At 42.2% G+C, this 15,000-nt stretch overlaps 1 protein-coding gene across 1 annotated transcript in view; it reads left to right on the top strand.

Moving 5' to 3' along the window:
• The window catches only part of LOC106808231 (endothelin-converting enzyme 1-like), a 46,198-nt gene that overhangs the window by 10,423 nt on the left and 20,775 nt on the right, over positions 1-15,000 (top strand). Inside the window, exon 3 of the mRNA XM_014810894.1 lies at positions 6,365-6,704. Coding sequence (XP_014666380.1) covers positions 6,365-6,704 — 340 coding nt within the window. The remainder of the gene's footprint in view (positions 1-6,364; positions 6,705-15,000) is intronic.

Raw genomic sequence — 15,000 nt, 5'->3', positions numbered from 1 at the left:
CATGTCAGATTTGCTGATTCATTCATTGATTGCGGATTAGCAATTGGCGTACCTTGGTCTGGGTGGGAATCTGCCGAACTTGCTGGCATATCAGGTTAATGTACCCTAATCAGGCACTTCGTGAGGATTCTTATCCGGGTCGTTTTTGATCTACTGATCCGATTTATGTAGACCAGGAGAGATGCCTCATAATAATTCATCCACACCGTTGTAAATTATAATCCCTTACATCCACATGACGGATCTATTGGTCACTCCTGACAGTCTAGACTTGATAGTGGACATCCATGTCCGTTTCAACGGATTGCCTTTAATTATCTATATTCATGGTACGCCACGGCACTGCTGTACCGTGTGGTATACATACACTCGATTAAGGATGTTAACAGATAATAAGTTAATATCAGCTAGGATGAAAACAAACATGATCTTTTACCCCTGTTAATGTCGTACTATTGGTCTCGATGTATTTATATTATTACAAAAACTGCTTTACGACTTTGTATTTAAAGATCAAAAATTATTCGCGCAGCATTTGGCCGTTAATTGCACCAATTGGCACTGCAAAATTTTCTTTGCGTTCCCAGCGGCCAAAATTTTTCTCCGTTCTTTCCAGCTAATTAGTTACAACTCAGTTATTTTATGTGAGATTTACAATTTGCGTCTGCTGATGGGTATGGACAACCCATCGTTGTCGTTTTCGCAGTGTTCCTGTGCCGTCTCAAACTTGCCATTAATTCTGCAGATTTTCACTGTGGGTGGCTGCGCTTGCTGTTAACAGGGCAGCAATGGTCGGCCTGAAACTTTCCTCACGCTCAGCCAATTTCGTTTCACTGGTGAATTATACGATTGGCAGCTTTCCCTCCCCACCCTGCGAGTTCGCGTGGGCGATGAACGCGCTCATACCAGTGCTAACGTAGTATCTGTTATAATGTTATCAGGAGTGAATAATAATAATTATTACTATTCTATTATTCACTCCTGATGTTATCTTGACATCATATGGAGACGTGCGATATGTACATTTGGAACTCGATGGACATCAGGAGTAGATAATAGGGACCCTATTATCTACTCCTGATGGACATATATAGGAGGAAGACCTTGCATGTAATGTTCCCTATTATCTACTCCTGATATATATGCGTGTGCGAACCCTCACTTTCCGCCCACACGTTCACACTGTGTCGGCCTTACAATTACATACAGACTTGCATGCGCAGCCTACAGTGAAAAACAGAATAGGATAAGATTTAGCGCAATTTAAGAGGACGGCAGATGAGTGAATATACATGTTCATTATTGCGCCCACGTTATACACACACTTAGAGCAGCTAACAGCCATCATGTGCCTCCTTCGGATAATTATGTAATTATTCTGTCTACGTATTTTGTATGTGCGCCAACCCAGCTTTCGATTTCTGGCAGTAAATTACATACAATTGAGAAACCTGCTCAGTCGCCAGGCAAAACTGCGTGGGTGCATTTTTCTCGTTGTTGAACACTGTAGAAAGCAGATAGGTTCAGACTCAGGTGGGTCGACGTCTCTTTCTAGCGAAATTAGATAACAGAGTTTAACCAGATACCGTGATAATATCAGGAGTGAATAATAGAGACTCTATCATTAACTCCTAATAATATCAATAGCTAATAATACTAATAAGGTATTATTTGCTATTGATGATATAGATGTGGTCAAGAGCGTATAAAGAAGGTGCATAGATGTGGTGCCTAGTGACGTAATCAGCAGCAGTACAGCGGTGATCAGCTGCAACTATGGCCGCACGGCTATGAATAGACTTTAATACTAGGCACAATTACTACCAGCCATCCCCCATATAGCCGGTCATCGTGGCGGCCGCTGCCTTAACCTGACTCCGGGAATGTCTTAGCAAGAAGAAGGGGAGGGTGTAGGATGCGAGTTGGAGCTACCCGATAGAACACTCTGCTACACATGCTTTACGTTTTTACTGTTTTACCGTGTTACTGTTTTTTTACGTTACGCGTTTCTGCTGTCCTCAGTAGAAATGTGTACGATATGTGTTTAGTTCTGCCAAGTACCGCATCTATGCCACCGGCCTGTTTATCTAACACAGTCACATCCTACCCGCGCCCTATTTGGGTGCTAACCATAAAAATAATATAGGTAGATATAGTCAAGAGCATATAAAGTCTCTGTACATGATGTCTCTATATATTTCTATGGTGCTAACACAGTGACAATAGGTGTCACATTTCGATTTGCTATACATACTATCAAGAGTAGATAATAACACACTATATGTGTTATTATCTACTCTTGATACTATAAAGTGGCTGGCTGTTGCCAACGCGTAAAAATGCGTAACCAACCGCGTTATTTTATTCACTATGTTAATATGCGTTGCCATGGAAATCGGTGCTGCGTGTGAACAATGATCTGTTAGGTAATTAGCATGTGATCAAGAGAGCGTTGCGCACAGTGGAACGATGCACAGCGGGGGTGTAGGAATGCAGCTAATTTCCCTCAAGATTCGCTCTCCTTGCCATCTATGCTATATAACATTACCCAGTGTCGGCACATTACCATGAATCCCAATATTCCTTCATTTCGTATTCAGTCACTTTTCCCCGCCATATATTAAGTGAATAATAATAAGAATAGAGTCTCTATTATTCACTCCTAATATTACCTATGTCTTATTCTTCGTACGCGTGTGTCATTGAGATCGGGTTAGCTCATGATAATGAAAGTACACCGAATAAGATAATAGTCATACACTGCCTCCAGAAAGGTCCATCTCTGAATATGTAACACGCGATGCGCTGTGACAGTCTGTATCCAAGCGTATTAGACGTATATTAATCTGCTTATAGCTGCATGCAAACGATAATTGCATGTACAGATAGTAAAGTGAATCACGGCGGGGGTGCGCAGAGACTACTAACCAGAGAGCTGCTAGGCTTGTAGCAATTGTAGGCCGTGTATCAAACGACGTGCCTGGTGTCGAAGTTGTTGTTTGTTTCGCTGGCGCTGCACATTTTATTTACAGAAAACTTGAATATTTGCAAAAGTATATCAACTGGGTATACTTGTCGTGGTGTATGGCCAGTATAAGCTCTAGAACTATAGCCCTTCGTTAGCGAAGAGATATAGTTGTAGAGCTAGGCTAGTCGTCGTTCGTCCACATATTGCCCATTGACAATCTCATCGTGATGAGTTATTTAAATTTGTGCAGAGGATGTTCTGCTACAGAATGTGTGGTTGTATACGCCCCCTGCATGACCAGTGTAGCATGCAGTGCCAACCTAGTCAAACTTCAGACACATGGCTATATGTCAAGAGTAGAAAATACGATAGCCCCTATTATCTGATAATGCTATGTGTATGCGTAAATCATTCATGTCAGATGCGATTCATTCATTGATGCGATTAGATTGCGTACCTGGTGGTGGGAATCTGCCGAATGTGGCATGACAGGTTATGTACCAAAGCACTTGTGAGGATTCTTATCCGGGTCGTTTTGATCTACTATCCGATTATGTAGACCAGAGAGATGCCTCTATAATTCATCTACACCGTGTAAATATAATCCCTTACATCCACATGACGGATCATGGTCACTCCGACAGTCTAGCACTTGAAGTGACATCCATGCCGTTTCAAGGGATTGCTTTAATTATCTATATTCATGTACGCACGCACTGTGTACCTGTGTATACATACACTCGATAAGGTGTAAGATAATAAGTTAATATCAGAGGTGAAAAACAAAATGTCTTTACCCCTGTTAATGTCGTACTATTGTCTCGATGTATTTATTATTACAAAAACTAGCTTTACGACTTTGTATTTTAAAGACAAAAATTATTCGCGAGCATTGGCCGTTAATGCCACCAATGGCACTGCAAAATTTCTTTTGCGTTCCAGCGGCAAAATTTTTCTCCGTTCTTCAGCTAATTAAGTTACAACTCAGTATTTTATGTAGATTTACAATGCTCTGTGATGGATGGACGACCATCGTTGACGTTCGCATGTCCTGTGCCGTCTCAACTTGCATTAATTCTGCAGATTTCACGTGGGTGGCTGGCTTGCTGTTAACAGGAGCAATGTCGGCTGAAACTTTACACGCTCAGCAATTTCGTTTCACTGGTGAAATAGATTGGCAGCTTTCCCTCCCCACCCTGCGAGTTCGCGTGGGCGATGAACGCGCTCATACCAGTGCTAACGTAGTATCTGTTATAATGTTATCAGGAGTGAATAATAATAAATAATTATTACTATTTCTATTATCACTCTGATGTATATCTTGACACATATGGGTAGACGGTGCGATATGCTACATTTGAAACGCGTGGACATATTATAGGAGGAAGGACCTTGCCATGTAAATGTTCGCCTAAATTATCTACTCCTGAATAGTAGGGTGCGAACCACTCACTTTCCGCGCCACACGTTCACACTGGATGTCGGCACCTTACAATACATACAGACTTGCATGCGCGGCTACAGTGAAAAACAGAATAGAGATAAGATTTAGCGCCGAATTTAAAGAGGACGTGCTCGTGGATGAGTGAATATTACATTTCATTATTTGCGGCCCACGTTAATACACACACTTTAGAGCAGCTAACGAGCCGAGTATGGTGCTCCTTCGGATAATTAAGTGTAATTAATCTGTCTACGTAATTTTGTCATGTGCGCCAAACGCGGCCCCCAAGGGGGGGGCTTTTTTTCGATTTTTTTTCTGGCAGCTAAATTTATGAGCAGTGAGAGACGCTGCTCAGTCGCCGAGGCAAAAAAACTAGCGTGCGTGCATTTTTCTCGTTGTTGACACTGTTTGAAAGCAGATAGGATTCAGACTCAGGTGGGTCGACGTCTTCTTTCTTTAGACGAAATTAGATAACAGAGCTTTAACCACGATACCGCTTGATATATGCAGCAGTTGAATAATAGAGACTCTATCATTAACTCCTTAATATATCAATAGCTGAATATACTAATAAGTATTATTGCCTCTTGTAACTCTAATGAGCGATAAAGAAGGTGCATAGATGTGCGTGCCTTCAGTGACGTAATCAGCCAGAGTACAGCGGCTGATCAGCTCAACTATGGCGCGGCCACGGCTATGAATTGAGACATTAAACCTAGGCGCAATTTACTACCAGCCAGTCGCCCCATATAGCCGGTCATCGTGTGCTCCCTGCCTTAACCTGACTCCAGCGAATGTCTTAGCAAGAAGAAGGGGAGGGTGTAGGATGCAGAGTTGGAGGCTACCCGATAGAAACACTCTGCCTACACATGCTTTACGTTTTTACTGTTTTTTACGGTGTTACTGTTTTTTTTACGTTACGCGTTCTGCTGCTCCTCCAGTAGAAGATGTGTTACGATCATGTGTTTAGTTTCTGCCAAGTACCGCATCTATGCCACCGGCCTGTTTATTGAGACAGCTGTAGTCACATCCTACCCGGCGCCCTTTGGGTGCTAACCGATAAAAATAATTATACGGGAGATATAGTCAAGGGGCATATAAAGTCTGCTGCTACATAGTGTCTCTATATTTTCTATGCCGTGCTAACACAGTGACAATAGGTGTGCACATTTTTCGATTTGGCCTATACCATTACTATAAAGTGGCTGGCTACTGCTTCTGCCCAACGCGTATAAAAATGGCGTACCCAACCGCGTTATTTATTCACGATGGGTTTAATTGCGTGATGCCGGGAATCGGTGCTGGCCGTGTGTCAACAATGAGCTGGTTAGGTAATGTAGCATGTGATCAAGGCAGAGCGTTGCGCAACAGTGGAACGATGGTCGACAGCGGGGGGTGTTAGGAATGTCTAAGGTCAATTTCCTCAAGATTCGCTCTCCTTGCCCACTATGCATTTAACATTAACCCAGTTGTCGCACATTACATGAATCCAACCGACGCTATCATTTCCCCCTAATTTCTTTTGTTTTCTGAATTTAGCCACACACAGACGCGACGACGCACGCATTCGCACGTACGCACGCTACGTACGGCACGCACGACATACACACACATACAACGCACACACACACACACACCGACACACACACACACACATCACACACACACACACACACACACACACGACACACGATTTGCAGCCCCGCGTTCTGTATATCGTGCTAAGAGATATTTTCATCTTCGGTATGTAATATCTTATATTCAGCACTGGTAATACATGTGTATATGCATTTCATCAAGAGCGTATAAAGAAGCCTTCTTTATACTCTCTTGATTTAATGTGCGTGCAATGTATGCGGTCCTATTAACATGCCCTGAACGACAGACGGGGTCAGCCGCGTGCCGTTACTATAGCAACTCGCGACTAACTGTCGCGTGTTCGCCTGCTGCAGATGTCAGCAACAAGCAAGTACCGGCGCACGGAGTTTGAGGACGAGGATGGCGATGGAGAAGCGAACGGCGACACGGCGCGCACCTACGAGCCGGGCGTCACCTACCGGAAGTACAGCGCTGCGAGCTTGTGGCGCCGCCGCACGGCCATCGAGAAGGCGGCCCTTGTCGCTCTCGCCGTCTGTTGCGTCGTCATCGTCATACTGTCGTGCGTCGTCTCGAAGCAGAAGGCGAGAGCGGGGCGGCCGCCGTTAGAGATCAGCATCGGCTACGCGGGCACGCATCCGTTGACGACCGACCGCGCGCCCCTCACCACGGAGAAACCCGGCCATTCCCAGCCAGGTAAGCATTCCGCCCGCCCCCAGCCCAGGTGCGCCCTAGCTCGAGAACTATAGCCCTTCGTTCTGCTACAGGCATGTGGCAGAGGAGCGAAGGGCTATGTCGTTCTAGAGTTAGGATCCCGGATTTAGCACATATATGCGAAAACACATTTGCGGGGTTGCAAACTATCCGCTCGTGTTTGTCATGTGCTGACGTTGCTCTATATTGTCAACTACAGGATCTCAGCGCTAACGTTCGAAAATAGTGCAACGACAGTTGAAAGGGACTAGAGCAACTGTTTGTAGAGCAAGCGTTTGTACACGCAATAGACATATTATTATGTCTGTGGAATATAGACTGTCGGCAAACACGGCACTGTAACAGCTGTGTGTGCTGTATAAGAAACTGATGTAGATCTATATCCATGTGTGCGTGCGTGCGTGTGTGTGCGTGTGTGCGTGTCCACATATACCTGGATATAAGCCTGGAGACGTCCCCCCGCATCTATCCGTGCATACCAGCCTAAATCACGTCTGTTAAATACGCGGAGGGGAGGTGGGGGGGGGAAGTGACGGTGTTGAGCATCATTTCTCTTCATTTCGAACCCAGGTGACAGCTGATCATGAACATCGTTTGCTGTATATTTCTTTTGCCATTGATTTCTCCTATGTTCTTTATTTTGTACGTTGATGTGCAAGAGCCACGCGTCATGTTAGTTACTGTGTGCTTATCCAGCGTGATGTGTTGTCGACACATGACTTGCATATTCCTGCTTGTATGAAACAGTTAATTAATTCATCAAGTGGGTTTAATTTTACGTCTTAACTATTACACAGTGGCTACGCGTCCGGTCATCCATTACAAAGCTCAGCACAGATTCCCAAATGTCACAATTAGGCCACGCCTCCTTTCAAATCGTTGATTGTACTGGATTTACTATTGTTTCAAAAGTTACAAAAACACATTTTTTTGATAAAATACCTAAAGGTAAGTAATATTATGATAAAAACATATTGTTTATTGTTTTTTACTGAAAAAAATATAGTTGGGTTCACATAAGAAATGTATGACCGGCCGCGTAGCCTGGGAGCTGGGCGTCCGGTAACCAGACGCGTAGCCACGGCCTAACTATTAATACTACATATTATGTTCTTAAGATCACTCCCCATGTATAAATTTTCTGTAGAGTTCTATTATTTAGTTCTAGGAATCACAGTGGTGATGATAAAGGTGATGATGACGATGACGATGATGATGATGATGATGATGATGGTGACAAAGACGCCGACAACGACGGTGTTGATGATGATGATAATGATGATGATGACGATGATGATGAAAATGATGCTGCTGCTGCTGCTGCTACTGATGATGATGATGATGATGCGGATCGGCATGTTGTCATTTAAACGTGCATGCTGTTTTCTTCGTTGGGTGCAAGTTCATTACCCAATTAGCATGACCCCATTCGGTTTTGCCACCCTGCGCCTGCCATCCATTAGCTGAAAGGTTCACTGTTCAGTCAGTCCTACGAAGCTAGGGCACTGCCTGGACTAGATGGCACTGGCTTCTTTATGGCATTTACGTGATGTGACATTCTTCTAAACGATAAAACGATAAAAGATCTATTCCCCTCCCACATATAATTTCCGTGTCCCGCCATGTACCGCAGATTCCGCTATTCATTACACAAGATTTAGTACATGAATATTGTTGGCTTTCCGTATAGTTTTCATTATTATTATTGGGATTTATTTACGTGGCGTACTTATTTTTTCGATGAAAAATAGCTAAAAACGTGATTTTTAAAATCACGTGTTACTTTGTGATGGTATTGCCTGGTTTGACTCTTTGCTGTTCAAGTAAGCTACGTCCTTTCAAGATGTTTAACTTCGGCTGCTTCTCATTATTGCTTTTTATGTTCACTTATTAAATCATAAAGGGCTCAAATATGCCAGCTTTCACTATTAGTTTGAGTTAAGTGATTCATTACTCCGTAGAACCACGGTTGAATGTTGCATGAACTGGTCAGAAGTGATAAACGTTAACAGCAGTAAAATCAATGAGCGAGTCGTCGGCTTTTATGGAGAGCTTTTATGGAGAGCCATGCGTCCATTGACCTCGCCTGACCACGTAGAATAGCTTCGTGTTATTACGGTCAACTCGTTATGGCAACCTTTAGTTGGGAATCACTAATCAGCACCTATAATGTCAGTCGAAAATTGTAAAAAGTAGGATGAGTATCAATAAAAGCGCAAAATATTCAACATTTACTAACCAGAATTTACTTGTGAATCATCAACTGTATCGCGCTCGAATTTGTGTTTTTATGGAGTCAAACTAAAGTCTGATAATAGTTATAATCGAATGTGTGTTGCTCAAAAAACGCGTGATCAAACAAACATTTATTTAGATAAGTTTATCTACAATTTCTGAGGTACATTCTGGGTGGTGTATTTCAGTGAACTTCTACCTTTGTTTAGATTTTTGCGTTGTTCGTTCGGTTTGCTCGTTCTATTACATTTTGTTGGTTTTATATCCATACGACTGTACCTCTTTATATATATATATCATCATATATATAGTATTATTATATAATTATATAATATATATATATTTTATTTATTTATATATATATATTATATATATAGAAGGAGAGAGAGGAGAGAGAGAGAGAGAGAGAGAGAGTGATAGACAGACAGACAGGGACGGACGGGAACGGGCGAGCGGCGCGGGCGGGGCGGTCAGATAGATAGATAGATAGATCTAGAATAAATATATATATATATATGGAAACGTGGTTTAGAAACTGGTTTTATCTGAGCCTGATCACGAGCGTTCATCAATACAAAAGACAATTTCCTTAAAATTGAATATGCGACGATCTGTGTACGGACAAGAACGAGCTCAGCGTGTGCCGATCAAAGACGGCAGCTTTGCAGCTGCATGGCATGCATTATTATGTGATTGCTTGTATGGGGAAATACATACTTGCAAGCCTGTGGCGCTTCATTCTTACCGAGTACGCTCTGCCCTCACAGACTTTCAACCCGTGACAAGAACATCTGGTAGGCAGGAAGGCATGCCGAACACAACCGACCAATCACGTATTACAATATATGTTTGAATGGTGGCTATGGATCAGCGCGAGAGCGTGTTTACTACACGGTCGTTTACACTGTCCTGAACCCGACGCGTCTAAACGTGTATACATGAGCCCGGAATACGTGACGAATTTGTTGAACTACACTCTCCTCTTTGCTAATTTCATTTGATGGTACGCGACAATTGGCCTACCGTGGGAAATCAGTGAAAATGTGGCAATCCCCAGTGCTCAACTGGAAAAAGCATTACACGACTGTAACTCCACGACTGGTCAAGGGGATGAGAAGTGATTGCCATGAACTCGTTAATGTCGCACATAATTGAAACGAGACTCTCTCTTTTTATAAATATATATATATATTTATATTTATTTATTTATTTTATCTAAGTTTTAATAGTAAAGTATCCATCTCTAAATAAATAAAAATTCGGCTTGTTAGGTGGTGGTACCATCTGCCAATACCAACCAAAACTTATCACAGTATTACAAAGTATTGTCACAGCTGACGGCACTCTAGCTCTACCGGTGTAGCCCTTTCGCTCCCGCTACATGAGGGACAGGAGCGAAGGGGCTGCACCGATAGAGCTAACGCCACGCAGACTAAAGCCGCGTTCATACGGAGCCATTTGTCCCGGGTCGAAAACGGTCCGAGACTGACCCGGATCAAAAACGACAGGTCGATTTTGAAGAGAGCGTTCACACGACGTTTGATCATAGATATATACAACATATGTTGTATATATCTATGGTTTGATCGATCAGTTCTAGGACGCCTTCCTAACACTTCGTCCAATTCCATGAAATAACTGCGCGCACGTTGTTCGTGCCCTTCCCGATTTGTTGTTGATGTCTACCACCTTCTTATAAGTATTTCTTAACTGTTTGAGCCGATTATTAACTTGTACAGTTTTAACTATCCTCCGGTCAGCCAGTTTTTCAACAATTTTTTGGTAGGCTAGATTATTTCTCGAGGTTCCTGTATAAAATCCGATTTCCAAATCTCGAGAAGAGCGACGTTGTCCTCGTGAGACCACAGTCGATCAACCCTTTCTGCTGCATTTTTGGGCATTTTGACAGATATTTTAACTCAATGACAATACTGAAAAACGAGCGTGTCGAAACTGAGAAATACATAATCATGTATCGACTTCTGTGAATCGTGAGTGTGAGTATAAATATATATCGCTCAGTATGTGCGTGCATTCACCCGGGCTGCTGGTTGGTCTAGCTGCGAGGCCAGCGCTTAGCTTTGGCGGGATTTATAGCTGACGTGAATGGAAGTAACGAAGTGAATTAATTGAATTCCGAACTATGCGATTTTAAAAGGAACGGGGTGAATATTTAGTTCGTTTTTGTGCAGCTAATGCGAAAATGAGTGCGCCGCGGCATGCTGATGGACAGTCTGACGCATCCGAGTTTACGATTTCGCAGTCAATGAGCTGCGCGTGAGATCGTTGCTGTAAGCTCTGTAAGCAGGCCTTTGTATCATACTAACATCGATACTGGCGTTTGTCATCGACAGTTTGTAAAGCAAAATTACGTGAAAAGGCGTATATGCGTATGTGTGTAATATTGTCCGAGTAGCATAATATCAGAAGTAGATAATAGGGAATATTTCCTATTCTCTAATAATAATAATAATTCCCTATTATCTACTTCTGATAATATGCAATATATTATATTGCTCACGAGAACGTCCGAATGCAGAGACACGTGTCGATTCGCGCAGTGAGTAAACGCTAGTGATGAGACGTAAGTAAATATTGGCCAGCATATATACGGCAGTACATATTTTAAATACGCAGACGACGTTCTTCGCATATATATCGGTTCTGCAGCAATCTCTGAGGCTCTAAATCATTTCCGGGCAAAGTACACCCCCCGACACCGATCTCTTCTAGAGAATACAATATCTATCTCCTTATTAGCAATGAATCATCACCACAAGATGTAGCCACGGAAGGAACCCAAGATTGTTGACACTGCTTAACGTACGGAAAGTAAAATGCATTCATTTACATTTCGGAATCTCTGACGTAGCTTCATGTCTGCATACTGATAATCCACTCTGCAGATCTATAGGGTAGGGGTGGGGCGTGTGCTTATGTTGTATTGTAGGACTGCGGCTAATTAGGGATTGCGTCTATACTTCTAACCCTGGCTAGTTATTGTTGTTTTGGTAATAACATGGGACGTATGCTCGTATATATATATATATATACGTAGCCCTACCGCGCACCCTAATGATTACAGACAATTGTGCGTTAATATATGTCACTAATAGTAGAAGCTGCGGGGGGAAACTGGGGGTGGATTGTGGGGCGTCCGGGCGCTTTTAAGAAGCTTGTAATTAAATAGACGCTCGGGGAGACGGAAGATAGGAACCGAGTTACTTCTACTTTCTACTTCTACGCTATATTGGCCACCTTCAACATACTGATGATTATGCCAACGGGAGGCGCTAGTTGAGACTAAAATAAAATTTCCCTTCCCTTGATTTTCTAAAGAAAAAAAAACCAAAAAAATCAAATTTTACTTAAAAAACTGCCCTGATGTCGTTTAGGCAGTATAATCAGAGACTTAAAGGAACATAGATTTTCGGCTGTCACCACTTCAGTGGGTAATTTAAGGCGTTCCACTCTGTAATAGACCTGGGAAAGAAGGAGCCTTTCCTGTAGTCACATCTGCAGGATGGGATTTGAAAAGAGTGCTCTGACATGTTCCTGGTGCTTCGAGTAGGTGGTATCAGACGGTTGTTGGTATCCACGTTGACCATGCCGTTGACGAGCTTGTTACAGAGTTAGGAACCGAGTTACGCGAGTCATTCAAGATGTAGCGACGGAAACAGAAATGACGGGACCTAGTTAGGTTGCCGTACGTATATCACTATATGTATATATTTTGTATGTGTTCGAGTTTTCTAATAAAGTCCAAGTGAAACAAGAATCTGCGACTACGTCTATACTCTCTACAGGTTATCTATACGCTATCAACGCTGCTACCTTCTACGCTGTCGAACCACGAGAACCCGAAGTCTGAACCCCTTTCCCAGTACAATACTTACATCGCGCCCCTACATGCACATAACCAATAAAAGAGCTGAGACGAGTAACTCGTAGGAAACGTCTTGCTTGCTGATATTTAATTTAACGTCAGCAGGTAACGACGTGCCGGCTAACTAACTCACTCTGTGATAGTATGGTTTATATATATATATATATATATATATATATATATATATATATACTGATTTACGGCGCAAATTAATACAGCCAACGCCGATATGTTTTAAATGTCGTGTCTGACTAGTTTAGATGAATTTACAATGCGCTTAAAGTAACGACTGTGAAAACGCTAAAGCGGTGCGCATTTCTGATTTATAGTGAAAGTTAGCTGCCGGCGTGTGAGGTGATGAGTGAGAAGCAACTGTTTAATACCCGCATTTTATCGCACCCTAAATCGGGGAGGGGAGCACTAAAACATTTATGTGGCAGTAGTATATATAGTTAATGAGACGAGTGTCGGTTGACGTTGGACGATATCCAGCAAAATCATTCTTGCTCGGGCGTAATTAATACACGAGCAGCCATGCGACACTGCAAATTAAATAGTTGAAAAGATTAAATCTACACGATAAGGAAACCACATAAAAGTATTAGTAGTTGCAACGTTTAGGTAGTACTTAGTAGTAGTAGCAGTGGAAAGGTAGTTGTAGGGATTAAAATACTTATCTACGTCTACACTGCTTCAAGAGTGTATAAAAAAAATGTAATTGTTATTTTTATTCAATCCTAATTTGTTAAATGATTAATTTTTCTGCGAAGACTGTGCCGGTTCCGCACCTATCGAGATTGATAATCAAGTCTCGGCAACTTTAACGTGCGACTTGACTAATGGCCAGCGTTTCTGATGCTTTGCCGCGTGGTTATTTGACAAGCCATTAACAAAACGCTTGCTCGAGCATTGCGCTTTACGTCGACGCGTGCGCTTGGCAGCTCGGGTTATATATGTAGTGCGTCTTACAGCGATAGATTTGCTTCTGTAGACTGCTTGTATTTATTCACTGCTGGATGTAAGCCCCCACAGCCTACTGAGCACGTCGGCGAATTAGACACAAGATTGCAGATAATTCTCCATAGTTGCTATGACGATCGTGTTGATGGTGGGAGATGGGGCCCACGTAGGTGACAATTGTTTGCGAGCTCAGTGCTTTTATTGGCTTCAATCGGCATGCTTCAATCTTCATCGTTCTGCTGCCTAATGATAATGAAATGTCGATAACCTACCTAGTACCTAGTAGCCTGTGCATCGATTTTGCTGTAATCGGTTGCTGTGCCCTTTGCATGGAAATGCATGTTTCCAGCCGTAATGGAACCGCCGTCGGCAGCTGCGCCACAGTCGCCATGGTACCCTTAATTCTTTTTCCAATATAGTTGGGTATTTCCTTTTCTTACATAGCTGCCATATTTCAGTGTTTTCATTCGCAGCCACGCCGTTAGCAACAAGTCATATTCTCGCTGCTGTGTGTACGCACGGGTGTTAGATGAAAATTACGAGAATTAATTAAAAGTGGAAATCACAGGTATAAATTACATTATCAACATTAAAATGTAATTTATCATCCATCTCTCCCGTAATTGCTCAACGCCCTACGTTCTGATTGACAGTGGTGGCATGGCATTCGAAATACAGTAGATTCGTCTAGGCCATATAATAGATATATATTATAATATATATATATATATAGAGAGAGAGAGAGAGAGAGAGAGAGAGCGAGAGATCTATCACAGGTTCTATCACAGTATTCTAACACAGTATTCTATCACAGTAGGTTCTATCACACTCACAGTATGAGCTTGAGATGGGATATCTCATCCGAGTTATAGATATCCCATCTCATACGAGCGTAGCGAGTATGAGACGTGGTTATCTATAATGAGGTAATAAGGAATATAGTAATTCAATATTTTGCACATAATTTTTATTTTATTTTATTTTATTTATGTTTTTATTATTTTTTTATTTTTTATTAAATAATTTTATGAGTATTGATTGGCCAAAAACTGTAAAGGTGACCTTTGACCTTGTAATTAAGAAAAATCATTGGATTAAAAAGTAGTGCGAGATAAACCCATCTCGGGGTCTGCAAGTTATCGCGAAGATTTATCTCGGTGGCTATCTCAGGGGATATCTCATACTTAGTATGCGAGA

This window comes from Priapulus caudatus, unplaced genomic scaffold (genome assembly GCF_000485595.1).
Source record: "Priapulus caudatus unplaced genomic scaffold, Priapulus_caudatus-5.0.1 Scaffold1, whole genome shotgun sequence".
NCBI classification, from domain to species: domain Eukaryota; kingdom Metazoa; phylum Priapulida; class Priapulimorpha; order Priapulimorphida; family Priapulidae; genus Priapulus; species Priapulus caudatus.
This window is presented reverse-complemented; position numbering and strand designations above follow the sequence as displayed.